Genomic DNA, 18,113 nt, shown 5'->3' on the forward strand with positions numbered 1-18,113 from the left:
CTAAACTACATTCCCCCATTAAATTGGGTATTTGTCATCTTTCTTTTTGAAGGAATCTTTGCGTACCTAGCAGCTTTGGAGAAATGCTGGATGTGAGTTCTGCAGCATATTTCCCTTCTGTCGAACCTGCTGTTCAGTATTTCTCCTTAAAGGCCCAATGCAGCTATTTTATAGCAATATCAAATTATTTTTGGGTAACAATTAAGTACTTTACTATAATAGTTTTCCATTAAAATTGTCAAAAAGAAACACAAATCGCTTTTTAGCGATTTTATTGGCCTATTAACTAATTTATCACCTGATGATGTCATCAGGCAAGCCGAAACTCCACCCATGCAAAACCTGCGGATTAGAAGGTCATGTGTAGATTGTATTTTCAACCAGCAACAATCAGGATATAACACAGATAAAAATGTGTCACACTTTTACAGTGTAAATTTCATAAGCTGTTGTACAATATGATACAAAACAGAATTTTGACTGCACTGGCCCTTTAAGATTGGATGTTATTTATCTATTTATCTCTAGAGTATATACTGTAGCTTTACTTTACTGGAGTTAAATCAGATCACATTCTCAATTACAGCAACGGATGTGCTTCCTGTCCATTTGCTTTATAGGCCTGCTCCTGGTCCCTAATCAGATTTTTGCACTCTCTCGCCCTTTCTCTTTCTCCCTCTTCCTGATCTCTATTGATCTCTCTCCCTCACTCCCTCCTCTCATTCTCTTTATATCAATCTATCTCCCTCCAATCCCTTCTCTCTCACTCCTTCACTATTTCTACCCGATCTCTTCATTTATCTATTCCTCTCTCTCTTATTTGACCTTTTCCACCCTTCTCTCTCACTCTCCTACTCACCTCCATCTTCTTCTCTTCCTCTCTACTTTCTCCAATATTCTTTCCTCTCCTCTATTCCCCCCTTTCTCACTCCCTTCTTCTGGCCTTCCTCCCTCTCCATCCCATCTCTCCCCCTCCATCCCTTCTTCCTGTCGCCAGCTGTAAAGATGAAGATTGAGAACAGCCTGCCCCGCCCCCAGCTCCCCGAGAACCCTCCCCAGACGGGCCTCCAGTTCACCGTGGCGACAGAGGAGGACTTTGAAGAGATCATGGCGATGAGCCAGGACATCTATGGAGGGCTGGACTACCTGCCGACCCGCTACACCGCCTGGCTGTCCGAGTCCAACCGCACCGTCATACTGGCCCGCAAGCAGGGCAAAGTGGTGAGAAAAGGTTATAAAGTGTGTCATAAGCATGTTGTAGCATGTTTATAAAGATGTTATTAAGGTGTTGTAAGAGTGTTAGGAATGCTACCAGGCCTGGCAACAGGAGACCAACTGTACCGTTGTACTGGAGTGCAAACAGGGCAAAGTGGTGAGAAAAGGCTATAAACGGTATTATAAGCTGTCATAAGGGTAATATAAACATGTCATAGCTTGTTTATAAGGGGGTTATTCAGCTGTAAAAAGGTCTGTATTAGGAACTACCAGTACCTGCCCACGTGCTACACCGCCTGGCTGTTCGAGACCAACCACACTGTCATACTGATGCTTGCAAACAAACAGGGCAAAGTGGTGTGAGGAGTTACAAGAGTCTTCAAGGGTGATACCATAGAAATAGAATCCCTGGAGGTTAGGAGTGGCCTACTTTGGAACCATTGAGAGTTACAGTTGAAGTCAGAAGTTTACATACACTTAGGTTGGAGTCATTAAAACTTGTTTTTCAACCACTCCACAAATGTCTTGTTAACAAACTATAGTTTTGGCAAGTCGTTAGGACATCTACTTTGTGCATGACACAAGTCATTTTTCCAACAATTGTTTACAGACAGATTATTTCACTTATAATTCACTGTATCACAATTCCAGTGGTCAGAAGTTTACATACACTAAGTTGACTGTGCCTTTAAACAGCTTGGAAAATTCAAACGATGTCATTGCTTTACAAGCTTCTGATAGGCTAATTGACATCATTTGAGTCAATTGGAGGTGTACCTGTGGATGTATTTCAAGGCCTACCTTCAAACTCAGTGCCTCTTTTCTTGACATCATGGGAAAATCAAAAGAAATCAGCCAAGACCTCAGAAAAAAAATTGTTGACCTCCACAAGTCTGGTTCATCCTTGGGAGCAATTTCCAAACGCCTGAAGGTACCATGTTCATCTGTACAAACAATAGTACGCAAGTATAAACACTATGGGACCACGCAGCAGTCATACCGCTCAGGAAGGAGACGCGTTCTGTCTCCTAGAGATAAACGTACTTTGGTGCGAAAAGTGCAAATCAGGAGGACCTTGTGAAGGACCTTGTGAAGATGCTGGAGGAAACAGGTACAAAAGTATTTATATCCACAGTAAAACGAGTCAGTAAAACATAATCTGAAAGGCCGCTCAGCAAGGAAGAAGCCACTGCTCCAAAACTGCCATAAAAAAGCCAGACTACGGTTTGCAACTGCACATGGGGACAAAGATCGTACTTTTTGGAGAAATTTCCTCTGGTCTGATGAAACAAAAATAGGACTGTTTGGCCATAATGACCATTGTTATGTTTGGAGGAAAAAAGGGGAGGCTTGTAAGCCGAAGAGCACCATCCCAACCGTGAAGCACGGGGGTGTCAGCATCATGTTGTGGGGGTGCTTTGCTGCAGGAGGGACTGGTGCACTTCACAAAATAGATGGCATCATGTGGGAAGGAAAATTATTTGGTTCACAAAGGAAATGTGGGCAGAACAAAGCCCTGACCTCAATCCTATAGAAAATTTGTGGGCAGAACTGAAAAAGCGTGTGTGAGCAAGGAGGCCTGCAAACCTGACTCAGTTACACCAGCTCTGTCAGGAGGAATGGGCCAAAATTCACCCAACTTATTGTGGGAAGCTTGTGGAAGGCTACCCAAAATGTTTGACCCAAGTTAAACAATTTAAAGGCAATGCTACCAAATACTAATTGAGTGTATGTAAACTTCTGACCCAATGGGAATGTGATGAAAGAAATAAAAGCTGAAATAAATCATTCTCTCTACTATTATTCTGACATTTCACATTCTTAAAATAAAGTGGTTATCCTAACTTACCTAAAACAGGGAATTTTTACTAGGGTTAAATGTCAGGAATTGTGAAACTGAGTTTAAATGTATTTGGCTAAGGTGTATGTAAACCTCAGACTTCAACTGTATATTACCTAGAAATAACAAGAGAATTACAGATAATGTTCACACAAAGTGTATCTCTTCAGCTGTTCATAATCTCCCTCCGTCTTTCTCTCCCCCTCTCCTTTCTTCCCCATCCCCTTCTCCTTTATCTCTCCGTTCCTCCCCTCTCCCCCCCACCAGATTGCCCTGGAGTCAGTGTGTGTGATAGATGACGGTGACACCATGCTGGTGGAGGGGTTACGTGTGGCCCCCCAGGAGAGGGGGAAGGGCGTGGCAGGGGTGCTTCTGCGGTTCTGCTCTCAGCTGGTCAAGTCCAAGTGGCCTGAGGTGAAGGTGACCAGGCTGACCCGCGACGACCAGCTGGGGCCCAAGGATTTTCAGAAGTACCGCCTCATCACCAAACAGGTAGGTATTGGTTAATTGGTTAATTTGTTGCTTGCCTGATTGGTTAATTGATTGATTCGTATTGTAAGCCTTCCAAATTTCCAACATTTTCGTCCTATTTCTGACTAGAAACCATTATAACTCTAGTCCACTTGTGTCAGGAAATCATGTTCTACCAAAATGACAGATTTCCCCTTTCACAACAGTCTATTAACCAACCATACAACCTTCTCTTTACCCTACGTCCTTTCACCACCGCCTCTCTCCGAAAGGGCATCCTGCTAGTTCGCTTCAATGCCGAAGACCTCAAGCTCCGGCTCTCCGAACTGGGGCTGCATGTGACCCTCCCTCCCTCCTCTGAGGGTACCCCCCAGGGTTCTGACACCCCCCTGGTTCCCCCGGTCCTTCTGGACCTCAACGAGGCCCACCAGATGTTCCTCAACTCTGGCCTGATGTCCGACGTACTCCCTAACGCTACCATCGTCCAGGACTGGCAGCCGTTCAAGCCCCTACCCAGCAACATGGCCATTCTTCTGAAGAAGGTAAAATGTTATATCATAATGAGGACCTCTATGGAAACAAGTTGGTTGACTTTATCGTGTTTAGGGTTGCAAAATTCCTGTAACTTTCCCAAAATTCCCAGGTTTCCCAGAAATCTCGGTTGGAAGACTCTCGGAATAAGGAGAAAATAAGCATCTGTAAAACTTGGGAAAGTTACCCTAATTTTGAAACCCAAAAGTTTTTAAAATCCTTGATTATTTTCAATGTATTGCTCTACTCCCATGGCTGAAGCAACTCTATACGTATTTCCTTACCGAACATTTCCTTACCGAACATTTCTCAAATAAAATGAATTCATTCATTCATTCAAGGACATCGACTGGATGGTGGACGACCGTGACGTCCCCGCCGTGGCCAGCCTCTGCACCCACCCCTTCCGGGTGCCTGGAGGTCCTTACCGAGTTGGTGACGACACGTACTACCTCAACATCGACGTGTTCGGTAAGGACATAGGCCTGGTGCTCCAGCAGTTCCTGAGTCACCTCCGGCGCCACACAGCCACCCTGAAGGGGTACGTCATGTGTCAGATGTTTCTGGATCCTCCCATGTGGAAACCCATGGTCGAATTCTGTCGCCAGACACTGAAGGTGGAGCTGGTTAAGGAATATACAGAGCAGTGCGTGGTCGAGTCGGATGTCATGTAGCTGGCAGAAGAGGAAGGAGGAAGAGGAAGAGGAGAAACAATATGAAGGAAAAAACAGGAAAAGTTGACAAATTCAGAAAATGTTTCAGAGACCCAACGAATGAACAAACCACATTCTCTTTAGAAAATGAAATGGAAAAGTTCCCTAAGAAACTTCGGAACGATTAGCAACAAACTCCCTAAGCAAGTCTATAGTGAAACAACTTAGAAGCAGCATTAGATTTGCAATATGTTTGATATTAATACTACCGCTAACAAAAAATATTTTAGGAAAAAAGGCAGTTATTCGAAATACCTTTGACAAATTAGTTTCAATTAATTTCTCCGTCTTTTACCATTCAGTCATCGCAGAAATCGAACTCTTAACAACAGGAGTAACTTTATGCTAACGTTACTCCTTTAAAAAAAATAGAAAATGCAAGCTAGTTTAGGGTATGTCATACCGTTTAATCCTTTTTTTTTTGTAAATATAAAGTATAAATATGTACACATTCTGAATTGCAAATAAGTCTGCACAACTCTTGAGGCACTTTATTAAATCATATGAGCTGTTGTGCTAACGTGCAAGTGATGAAGTGAGGAATAGAGGAGTTGGTTTACTTTTAGAGATAACTGATTTTAACTGATTCAGAACGCATCACTCCCATCCATAGTAATGGTAGAAATCCTTTTTGGACTTATTCTATCTAACACCAAACCAATGCCCAAATACTGTCGAACAAACAATAGCCCTTCAGTGAATCTTACCTAGCATTTGCACGCTTATAATTCACACTAAATGGCTGAAACGCAACAACTAGAAACACACTTAGCTCATAACACTAAAACCTGGCCAGTTAACTTTTAAAACTATTTAGTTGTCTTCGTTGTTTTTTTTAACAGTCACTCAGTTGTTTTGTTTGTAAGCACTTGACCATATTGCTAATTTATTGCTACTTTTCCACATGTACTTGAATGCATCAGTAGTATGTAAAGAGGTAATATATTAACAAGCAGAAGCTTTCTGGAGGCTTTCCTATAACAATGTGCAATCTAAGCTCACTCTATAGTAGATTGCTAACAGTGTGAAGAAGGTAGATGTTCTACACAGTATTCCGCAAAGACTCAAACAATTGAACTAATATAGTTGAGATTGACTTAACATTAACAACATTGTTCAGTAGCTAGAGAAATATTTCAACGGTAAACGTCGCCATCACAAATATTATCTGACAACCTTTGTAAAGGTTGAATTCTAGTCCCTCATGGTGGTTGAAAACATCAACATAGATACTACAGTCACTCTAAGACACTTCATATCCACTCTACGAAGCTCCATAGCCACCCTAAGAAGCTTCATAAGCTTTGGCACGTGGTAAGAGCTCAGCAAATCTCAAAGGCCTCATAACCACTCTACAAAGCTTCATAGCCACTCTACTAAGCTTTATAAGCTTTTGGCTCTTTGCTCTTGGACGTTCCCTTTAAGAAGTGATGCTTTTGACATGACGTAGCACTGAACGAGCCTACATTGCAACCCCCAAATTGAGACTGAAGCCATCTAAAACCACTACAGAAGAGATACTGGCCATTCTATGGACTCTCCAACCTGCCCTCGTTGTAAAAGGGACCTTGTTGTAAGGGATGAATTGGACGGCGGAAGAGAATATCTTTTTTTTATTTTTTTGGTACACTGACCCTTGTCTGGACACCCCATCTGTCATCCTCCTGTCTTTCCGAGACGAAAGGTCACACATGCACTCACACATGATGAATGAAGGATTGGACTGGATTGATATCGGACGATAGATGGACAAGATACCTGGAGAAAGTGGAATGAAGAATGAAGCAAATGTCATACCGGAGTCCATATTCGTCAAAGCAAAACAGAAACAACAAAACAATACTTTGTAAAGGCTGATGATGATTTTCTCAGTTCTTTGAGAAGCACTTCCTATTTTTTTCACCTATTGAAGAAGCAAAGCTGGACTGACCCCCCTTTTTTGCTGCAGCTAGTCGTGAGGAAGAGGAAGATAAAGATTTTAGCAACATGAATCCAGTGGTGAAGAGAAGAAGAGAAGTAGTACACAAGCAATCCTACATAGATGTATTTTTAACAAGATTGTCATTCACATTCTAACCCATTTACATCTACCAATTCATACACTCCACTCCCACCCGGCTCTAAAGTCTTACCCCTACCCCACATACGAAACCCCACATGAAACCCCCCAGACAAATCATTTCTGAGAAATTCTCCATGATATGGGAAGGTAGAGCTTTTCCTCACAATCAAGAACAACCCCTCTCGCATTCTCTCGTTCCTCATGAATAGATTCAAGACCAATTAAAAGCCACTGAGTTTAAAACATCATTATGTAGATTATCGTCAACTCTTGGCTGGTCAAAGGTAAGGGGCCCTGGTTGTACTGTCATATCCATGCTGGCCATCTGGTGTATGTAAATGGTCTTGGAGAGCCTGCTTTCCTGCTGCTAGTGTGTGAACAGAGGACCAGATGACGAGGGTTTTACTATTCATGAAACTTAAGTAAAACGTTATTAACCTAATATGAACATTACTTGGCTTCTCGTTCATGAAACCTATTCAGAAAATTGCCTAGTTAATTGTGGCATCGTAGGCTACACAAGTGAGTAATACTTTTTCGTTGGTGTTGGACATTCATGAATAGAGATCCGTGTATTTACAGGAAAGTCAGTGAGATGGGAGCAGAGGAGCTAATTTGTCTCTCTGATAAGACAGAATAGTATATCCCTGTTTGACATTTTGAAAATGATCCTCTTTTCTCTCCAGTCCAGTCCACACCCCATATCTGAGTTTGTCTGTCTGTCAGTCTGTCTGCACAACTGGCAAATGGAAAGCAGTTCTACTGTTCCTTCCTGGTCTCCGTAAGAACGGAGCTCTCAGTTCTTAAAAGCATCCGAGTGTCAGTGAGCAGTGTGATATAGCTATCTTATAATAACACAGTGTCATGGTGGTTTGACGGTGGTGGACGTTGCATGGTCTCAGATAGACAGTGTTGTATTGTGTACCCAATATACCCTGCAAAGTCCACAGACCCACTGATCCAATGGCTTTCCAAGACCATATGGCTAAATTGGATACCACAGCACGGCCCAAGGATACGACAGGGAGGATGTATTTGGTTGGAGGGTGAACACGCTAGGTAAACTTACCATATCTGATATGATACACATGCACACACACACGCACGCACACACACACACATACACGCATCAAGTCCACACAAAAGGACATTTCACCTTCCCAAAAACTACCCCTCAGCCCCATCACACCCATGCAATCTATTGCCCAAATGCCCACTTACCCCCACAACAACATGTCCTAATCTATGTTGTATCTACTACCACAGGGACAAGGTTGTTGTCATACGAACTGCCTCAGTGCCCAACATACCCACCCAGGAAAGACTGTCTATACCCATGTTCTCCATCTTCACTTAGACTATACAAACGGTTGTCTGGTGAATTGGAGGTTTGTCTGTGTTGTCTAGTATATTTATATATATTTGACCTACAGATATGTGCACAGTATTTCAGAGGGATGTGGGATTCAGTAGGTATATTCTGTCTTGGTACTTATTTGATTATTTGTAAAGGTATGTTGGGTTGTGTGTTTGAGGGAAAGCTCGAAGGGCAACGTTTGGTAGAGATCCAAAGAGATTGGATTGGTTCTAGACTGCTTCAAAATGAATTTGTCTACCATCAGATAATTCCGATTGATCAAAAGACTCTATAGCAGATAGTCCAAACACTCCGATTTATCCTTGCACTCAGAGATGTTCTCTAGAGAAGTACAAGTCATCCACTGTTCTGAAACATTCTAAACAAACTCTCTGCCCTCCCTTGTCCCCAAGAGCACACAAACACAGCAAAGAGAATGAATGGTTTTTAACCAACAGCTTTGGAAATAGATATGGTCTATCTTTTAGGGTTTCCTAAAGCACTGTGTATGTGACAGACATGCACTTTACATGTGAAAGCTACTGTATGGATATGTACTAAACCAAGAGGAGGGTACTTCATACTCTAACCATCCCTGATAGCGCTGGTTTTATTTTTTTATTTTTTATACAATGAGGTTACTGTTACTGTGCTACCACTGAGTCGGATCTCGGGCTAATGATGGTAAAGTAAGCATTTTGTTCAGCCGATTCATTCGCCCTCTGCCGCAGTGATTCTGTTGGGGAGGGCAGCAGGGCAGCGAATGAAACGGGGGTCTGTTCAAAATGATTGATGGAGTGTTGGGAATGGAATGGAAAGATGAACGGAACACTCGATAGTGTTCTAATGTGTTCTGTCTCGCTGCCATCGTCGTCAACGGCGATGTTAATCAGCCATGGTTACAATCGCCACGGTTACGCGACTCAGAGCAAAGATAAGATCTCCGTTGTGAATTAATTCTTTCTCGTTATGAATCTGATTGGATGCTTAATTGGTTGATTAAACATAATAATCATACATACTCATTATTGATCACATTTGATGTACAAACAGTGCTTTGATTTACAATTCTGGTGACTGTCGATGGCTGGTTATCATCTTGCTATGGGTTTGTGTTCTCCAATTGTACAAATTGTTAATCTTGTCTGAGATTCTTTCATTTTTTACAATTATTTTATCTTATACTAATTATTTCCTCTTATCTACCCTGTATTTTTCCACCATCCCATTTTTTTCATTTTAATTCCTCACCCATGTTCACATTGTTCTTAAAACCGCTCAACATTTAATCTCTTTAAATCTAGATTTGGTATTTTTGAACGCAGTGACGGTTATTATTGAAAGCCTGAGCTGTCATGAATTAGATATAGCAGAGACATGTTACAGTTGTTAGCATTTTGTCTGACAGGGAGCATGAAAGGTGCCATGGGATGTGTTTCAAACACAGGGAAGATTGTATTGTCTCAAACTTGTAGTGGTAACATTGCTTGGTCCCAGATCTGTATGCGTTTCAACCATCTCCTCTGTCTTTGATAGTCAGAGAAAGTTGATTAAAACACATACTGATCTGGGACCAGTCTAGTGGCTAGTGGTAGCTATGCTCGGTGGTGGAGAAGGAGAGAGTAAAACGAACCCCTCATCCTTCATTTAGGAAATGGCTTTTCACTTCTTTTTTTGGGGGGCCTGGTCGCAAAGACAGACGAGGGAGGGAGAGATGGAGGGAGGTCATAGAGGATATGGGGTTGAGGGAAGGAGAGGTCAGGGAGAGCAGGAGAGTAGGAGGGGAAGGAGGGATGGTGTGGGGGTTGTGGAAGAGGAGATTAGAGTAGAGTAACAGGAGTCGCTCTCTCTCTCTATTATTGCATTACCACTTTGGTAATTAAAGGTCATAAGAGGTTGGAAAAACCAGGGGAGGACGGTTACAGTAGGAACTGTAGACTACTGTACCCCAGGCACCCTGAAAACATTCTGTGAAGCTTTGTAGCCACACTAAGACGCTTTATAACCATTCTATGAAGTTCCATACTGTAGAGTCTCAGCTTTTACCCTCAGGCAAAAACGTGGGGGGAGACAGAGATAGCAACAGAGAGGAAGAGGTGAATGACAACCGAGGACGAGGCCGGTCAAACTATTTATACATACTACCATTGATATGTATCCACACTATGTGTCCTTGTAGACACTACAACAGGGCTCTCCAACCCGGTTCCTGAAGAGCTATCCTCATGTAGGTTTTCGCTCCAACCCCAGTTGTAACTAACCTGATTCGGCTTATCAACCAGTGATTAGAATCAGGTGCGCTATTTTAGGGTTGGAGTGAAAACCCACAGGACGGTAGCTCTCCAGGAACAGGTCTACAGCCTGTGTCTCATTGGCTGTGTTGTGAGTGATAGATTGTCTTATCTGGTCACCAGTTATTTTGACTGGGTTACATTTTTCACACAACCAGTGTTGTCTTTACATCTGCTATCCAGGGTAACTAGAGAATCAGGAAGTCAAGTGAGCGCTCTATGCTGTTTTGTATGCAGAGGCTGTGTCCGGAAGGACACTCTATTCCCTACATAGTGCACTACTTTTGACCAGAGCCCTTATCAAAATGGGCCGCCCCCTTTTGATGGCCCTCGGATCAATTCAGTTGGGATCTCAACTTACTGTTGCAAGTTAGAATAGTAGAATACACAAGGTTCTCTGCTCTGCTGGCCAGTATTTATCTCCGCTCATACACAAGTAATAAAGGGCTAGTGTACTAATTTGATGGAGAAAATGTATTTTAATATTTTAATATATAAAAATACAAATGTGATTTATCATGGGGTGGTGAAGTACCCTTAGCACCCCTACTTCCCGCGGCTATGCAAACATTTCTCTCCATCCTATAGAAAAATGTGTAGAATTGCAGGAAATGAGTTATAAAATTGGTAAATCTCTCTGCCCCATAGGAAAATGTGGAGAATTGTAGAAAACTTGCTTTAAAACTGCTACATTTTCTCTACACCCCATGGCAAAATGTGTAAAATTGCACAGAAGTACCACTAAAGATTCTAAAATGTTCTCTCAGCTGGCAAGAGGGGGGCTGTTAAAATAATTTGCTGCCAATGTGATGGGGGGTATGCACATATGGGTACGCAGACCCGCGAGTAACTGTGGTCCCTCATGATGAGTTCAGATTTTTTGTGTCCCCACCCCCATCAAAGTTGCCCATCCCTGATATAGGGAATAGGGCTCTGGTCTACAGTAGTGCACTATATAGGGAATAGGGTGCCGGTTCAGACACACGGTCAGGGTTTCCTTTCAAAACTAAAATACATTTAATCCCCTATGGGGAGGTGAGAACCAGCAAGGTTTGTATTTATATATATATATATAGACTAACTCCATATGAGATGGAGTTGAAGGCCCATCGCCTGCTGATGGCAGGATAAATGATACTGTAAGGGGCCCTAAACACACACATACAAACATATACACACACACACACACACACACACATACACACACACACTTTACATGCGTCGACGTGAACACAGGCAGGAGTGTCTATTCCTCTCCTAAACTGCTTACTGCTTACCCAGCGACACTGAAGAGGCTACGCGACAGTTAGCTAGAGTTTCAACCAGACTTTCTCCCCGTGTGTGTGCGTGCGTGCATGCCTGCGTGTGTGCGTAATCTGTCGATGTGTCACAGTGTCTGGTTGCACGGGGAGAGAGACAGAGACCCTTTTCAGTCAAATAGGGCAATGGTCTCCTTACCAAACCACCTGATCCGCTACTGTCTCAGCGGGTTGTGAATGGAAAGACTCCTCCTCCGTCCTAATTGGCACCCTATTTCCTCTGCAGTACACTACTTTTGACCAGGGCCCATAGGGCTCTGATCAAAAGTAGTGCACTATGTAGGGAATAGGGTTCCATTTGGGATAATACCTCTGTAAAGAGAGAACAGGAGAAGGGGAAGAAGAGGAGAAGGGGGGGAGAGGTTAGGAAAGAGAGATGTGTAGGGTTTTTCGGGACGCTTATCTCGAGTTATCTGGAGTTTGGAAGGGGAGAAGAGGGAACGGGGGGAGAGGTTAGGAAGAGAGAGAGTTTTTCAGATGCTTGTCGTGGGTTTTGGAGAGAGGCAGACGGATACCTACTATCTACTTTTATGGCTGTTGGAAGCTGCTGCTGGTGGTTGTGGTTTTGGCTCAATGCGTGAAGCTCTGGATGTTGGAATGGACTCTGTGTAGAGGTTATAATGACAGGATAATGGTCATTAATGGGTAAATTATAGCTAGGCTTGGAATGGATTCAGACAGTGCTGCCATTGATATCGAGTAGCCAAGAGTAGCGTAGTTGTACACAGACATGCACATGTAATACACACATGTAACATATGTAATACACACACAAGCACATGTAACACACACATGTAACATGTCAAATTGATCATAATCCCATTTTTCTATATTTTCTAAATGAATGAAAGCACCTACCCATAATGCATGTTTGATCATCGCCCTGTCCTGGGAAAGTGGTTATACATTGTTTCTTTTTCCTTTGTTTTTTGTTTTTTCATCCCTCCTTCTTTACGTTTATTTCTCTTTCTCTGAACCCTAAAAGAGTCTTAAATCTCCTTATTCAACTAAAAGTTCATTTAAGACAAATATTAATCTAAGTCAAAGACAGAAATGCAGGGCAAGTTTGTGTCAAAATGTTGTCCAAACCTGTGAAAAGTAATTAAGAAGAGAAGCGCAAATGAAAGCTTAATGTCTGCAAATTATAAATTAAACTAAAACGGTCATTAAAACAAAACACTTTCAACTGAAACCACAAGCAGAACTAAGAGGTTTCAAGTCTTTTCCTCTTCATTTCCTTTCCGAGGGGGAGATAAAAGAAAATGATATAATGTGACTACTTGACCATACTGCCCCATGCCAATGTCTCTTCGAACTGTGAACAACTACTGTATTGTGCTTTTGTGCATTTATATGTTATGACTGTTGATGAAAAATACTGTAAGGAACATGGGAGTGGAAGAAACTCTAGGAATAGAAACATGGCGGCCATTACCATTGATTTGAATGGGGATGGCCATTCTAGGTATTCTATCTCTATGGGTGAAACGCAACTGGACCCTCTACCCTATCTATCTGTGACCATGCATATAGCCTCTGTGTTGTGATAACTAATCGTGCTAACCGTGCTATGTGCATGCTATCCAACCCAAAGTAGCACTGACTGTCCTGCATATGATATACAGTATGTACCCTTGTTGCATACTTTCATGTGTACATTGTAAATAGCCTAAACATCTATCTGAAAGGAAGTCTGAATATGGACTTTTAGAAGAAGACAAGACACATCATATTGTAATTTTGTATGTTTGAACAGTTTAAAAGAGGTTTTAGATGCTATATGCACTTTAAGATAAAAACAAACACTAAAACAGTTTCCGGTTGCGTATCCATACCCAAGTTCTGGAAAAATGTTAAGTGGGATTGATTTTTCTGTAACACCAGACTGGGGTGGGGGGGATTTCTGTGTAACACCAGACGTGGTCATTCAGTGGGGTTTCATTCAATTCACTTCAAAGGTCTCAGAGCTTCCTGATCAAATGGTCCACCACCACATTCATTCCTCAGGTAATCTTGAGTGAATACTCTTACTTACTCCCTTTCCTTCTTTCTTTCTTATTTACATCCAAAGTTGTAAAGCAAAGAAACAGCATACTATGATATTATTCTCCCTATTAAGTGGAATAATCTACCCGAATACTGGGGTGTTCTGGGTCCAAATTTCAGGTAAAGTCAAACCAAAGTCTTCTCAGATGGTCTCCAAGGCAACACAACACAGCCCCCATCTGTCAAACTATACTATTGTTATAACGTCACAATCAGAATTGATTATCTATCATATTAAGGTCGAAACACAGCCTCTCTGTATGACCTACTGTAAAAATCGAAAGAAAAAAAATCACTGTAAATGTACATGTACAGAAATTGAATGATGGCAATTACTGCTGTGCCTGAAAGTGACTTAACAATCTCCTTTATTAGAAATAATAAGAGATATTTGGAGATTTCAAGATTAGATATATCTGGAGACGCCTTTAAAGTTAGCAAATAGACAGCTTTGGTCAAGCCATGGCCATTACTGTTCATGATTGTTTTTATTTTTCAACATCAAAATATAAAAAGCGGCAAAATATTCACACGTACCTTGCCAAACTTTCCCTATAGGGGTCCAACTAAATGACCAATGTCTGAATGAACATACAAATACATATGTTATATAGACTTGGGTTAGATGAAAGTGCCAAGACCTTGACCCCTGCTCGGAACCACCAAGGTCATAAGGTCAAAGGTCATAGAGCAAAGGTTAAGGTGCTGGAGTTTTCATTTAGCCCTTTTTTCCTTGATATGGCTGCAGCTGTCGAGTTTCACCTAGAGTCTCACGATTATATACGGACGCACAGTATAGTGTGGAATATATTGTGCGTTGAAGCCTATATGCCACTGACTCAACAGTTATAACAGGTTATAACCTGCAATCAGGTTATACTGATCAATTCATGCTAGTATTACAGGATCCTGAGTGATAAAAGTCAGGATATACTGTATATTTATTAGTCTAATAACTTTACAGTTTTAAGTCATTTTAGTGAGACTTCTTATTGGATTTACAGCTGTGTGTCTGCCGAGGGGTACATACAATAATCAAGACAAGTTGGTTATTTTTAAAAAATGTATTCCTTTCTTTTCTCTTTTTTTTCTCTTATTAATAGTTTTTTTATACCCAACTTTCCCTGCTTATTCTCAAGCGGTGATTTGGAGAGAAAAACGGATTGAAAAAAACGATTTCGTTTTTTAATTTATTATTATTATTATTGATTATTATTATTATTATTATTCCGTTTTCAGAAGAGAAAACCATTTGTGAGACTGACAGATGCAAAACTATTTTAAATACAATAATTTTTTAAAAAACCTTTACAATCTACGAGAGGTCTATTGAACGTGTTGTTTTTCTCCACCTCGAATGCAAACTGTGTGAATGTTGGGGAGTGACGATGGGTTTGGCACAGAAACGTGGCTAGGTTTACACTGAGCAAAATGACTAAGTTCAAACATACAACATAATACTTGAGAAACCTCTTAGGACAATACTTAAGATACTACTTAAGATGTGTATTTTGACTTTGTCTATGGCAGTATTTTTCTGTATTGACCAAGTGATTGATTCTTTTAACACGTTATTTTTTACTAAGGAGGGAAGCTAGTATTATTTGGGGGGAGAGTATATGCTTAGATATGGGACACAGAGGTAGAAGTTAAAGTTGAATGACTTTACACACACACACTCACAAAATGATTTTTCGGTGTAAACCTAGCCATATACTTACATGTAATACATTTTTTTTTTTTCACGCTGTATAATCTTCAAGTGATGGCTACAAAAGGGGAAGTAGTATTGACTGGTAACATTTCTTTCCTTTTTTAATTTTGCTTGCGTTTATATAATATTGTTGTAGTAGTAGTAATCTGTAAAGAAAATTGTGCATTTCAACATACCTCCCTTTCTCTCCATTGTTAGGATAGGTAGTTTAACCAAGGACGTTTTAACATCTACAAACATATAAACCTTATTACATGTATTATGCAACAGTAGATATTGTGACATTGTTAAAGACAGAACAGCAGCAAAACACAGAAACTTTGTGTAACTGTAGAAACATTGTGAAGCCATTCTAACATTGTGATGATAATAGCAAACTGAAGTTCAGGCTGCTTATGTGTGTAGTAGTATTTGAGTAATATTTGAGTAGTATTTAAGTAGTATTTGAGTAGTATATCTGTAGTGGTATTTTTTTTCTTATAGGATAAACGAACAATGCAAGACTAACAGGGAAGAGATGCAAAATGTTAGAAAATGAAACACGGCACTACAGACTCTGACGTTTTCAGAAGTTCTTTGTTGATTGTTTCTTTATGTTTTTTTTTTGTTCCTTCGTTTTTTTTTTCTCTCAACTTTCTCTGTTTTGATATTTGCCTTTGTTAGGTGTTGTTAGGTAAAAAGAAAAGAAACACACAAAAAAAGAGAAAACAAGTGCATGCCAGAATGTTAGGCTCTTTCTATATATTAAAAGAGCTCACTTTTTGTGTTAGACTTACAGAAATTTACAAGGACAAAAAAAGAAAAGAAAACCAAAAAAATAAAGGTGGGGCGGTGAGATGTGTGTGTTTTACAGGGGCACAAACAACAAGCAAACAAAATGCCACGACAATGTGAGAGTGTAACACAAGTGTTATTATGCACCACAATGTACAAACACACAAACATTAATAAAAATAAAACGGATAGCATACCCATTGAACATAAGTCACAAAAACAGGCACATGTGTAGGCTTCGGGCTATGTTGACCATTTTCTTTCTTTAATTCTTTCTTCCTTTCTTTCACGCACACTCTTAAACATACAAACACACAGTAGAATGTAGTGTAGGTAAAAAATGATCAACGTTAAGTTGACATTTTGGTAAAAACATTTGTAAGCATTGTCTGAAATGGTGATGCCAACCAAGGCTTGATGGGTGGAAGATTTAAAAACAACAGTATTATCTGTTTATAGCATTAACTCAACTACCAACATAACTATGACATTCTCAATGGCACCACAGTATCAGAACTATCCTTTTCTCAAATGTACTGTATTTATATTTCAGTGGTATAGGCAATGGTACTTAAGTAGTTGATGTGTGGCAGGGCACAGAGAGAGAGAGAGAGTCAGCATGGAAAACCAATCTGATTTAAATTGTCCATAAAGATGGCATCCATTAGAAGGAGTTTTGGGTCACACACACACACACACACACACACACACACACACACACACACACACACACACACACACACACACACACACACACACACACACACACACACACACACACACACACACACTTTTGGGTTATGGCCTTGGCCCCAACACTGGGTTTGATGGAGCCATTACTAAACAACACAACACTATAGCCAAGCAGTGGCATATACACCTCAGGGACACATTCTGTTGGAACTCAATGTTTAATGCAAATGCAAAATAAGACTTGGTCAGTACACAACAACACAATGGCATATAGGACAAGCTGGAACTTATCTCAAAGGTTATAACACGTTATAAAAGGTTATATAGAGGTTACATGATTTTCCATGTCATTATGTTTTTCAATACACAAGAATACAATGACACACTTACCATAGAGGTCGAAAGGAACTTGTGTCAATTGTTACCATAGAGGTCAAAAGGGTGGCTATATAGAGGTTATAAAAGGTTACCAGATTTTCCATGTCATTTATGGTTTGAAATGACACACTAGCTCACTAAATATCAGGGGTTTATAAGAGTCAAGGTTGTTGTTTCTCGGTGGGTTGTAAAGTATTTGTCGGAAAATAATTGACAGTAGCCTACTTTGGGTATTTACATTGATGGGTGGAGGGTTTGAATACGACAGTAAATCAGTGTGGGAGTACGTGGCTGTGTGTGTGTGTGTATGTTGTGCTCTCTGCGACCAAGAAAATAAACAAATAACCCCTCCACCTTCCCCCACTCAAAAAACAAAGCACAGAGATAATCTAGTTTTGTGGGTAGAAAGAGGACTGCATTTGGTCCTCTTTTTTTTCTTTTCAGGTGTGTGGGTGTGTGTGTGTGCACGCGTGCATGCGGGAGCTCTTACCAATGCGTCTGTGACATGACTCATGGATTTCTTTCTCGCTCTCCCTCCCCATATCCATTCCTCTCTGTCTGTTTGTATTTAAAACACACCAACCCATCAAAAGGTATCTGCTGTATAACACTTGTAAACAACACAGCACCCGTTTTTTAAAAACGGGAGCACTTTAACAACTTTAACTGCAAATGGTAATAGAAATGTATAAAAGATTCCAATGGTGTC

General features: G+C 40.8%; 1 protein-coding gene across 1 annotated transcript in view; it reads left to right on the forward strand.

Moving 5' to 3' along the window:
• The window catches only part of nat16 (N-acetyltransferase 16), a 30,694-nt gene extending 12,581 nt beyond the window's left edge, over nt 1-18,113 (forward strand). The window contains exons 2-5 of the mRNA XM_023970782.2: nt 998-1,221; nt 3,323-3,547; nt 3,799-4,068; nt 4,399-18,113. Coding sequence (XP_023826550.1) covers nt 1,006-1,221; nt 3,323-3,547; nt 3,799-4,068; nt 4,399-4,731 — 1,044 coding nt within the window. The 5' untranslated portion in view covers nt 998-1,005 and the 3' untranslated portion in view covers nt 4,732-18,113. The remainder of the gene's footprint in view (nt 1-997; nt 1,222-3,322; nt 3,548-3,798; nt 4,069-4,398) is intronic.

Source organism: Salvelinus sp. IW2-2015, linkage group LG3 (genome assembly GCF_002910315.2).
Source record: "Salvelinus sp. IW2-2015 linkage group LG3, ASM291031v2, whole genome shotgun sequence".
In the NCBI taxonomy this organism is placed as follows: domain Eukaryota; kingdom Metazoa; phylum Chordata; class Actinopteri; order Salmoniformes; family Salmonidae; genus Salvelinus; species Salvelinus sp. IW2-2015.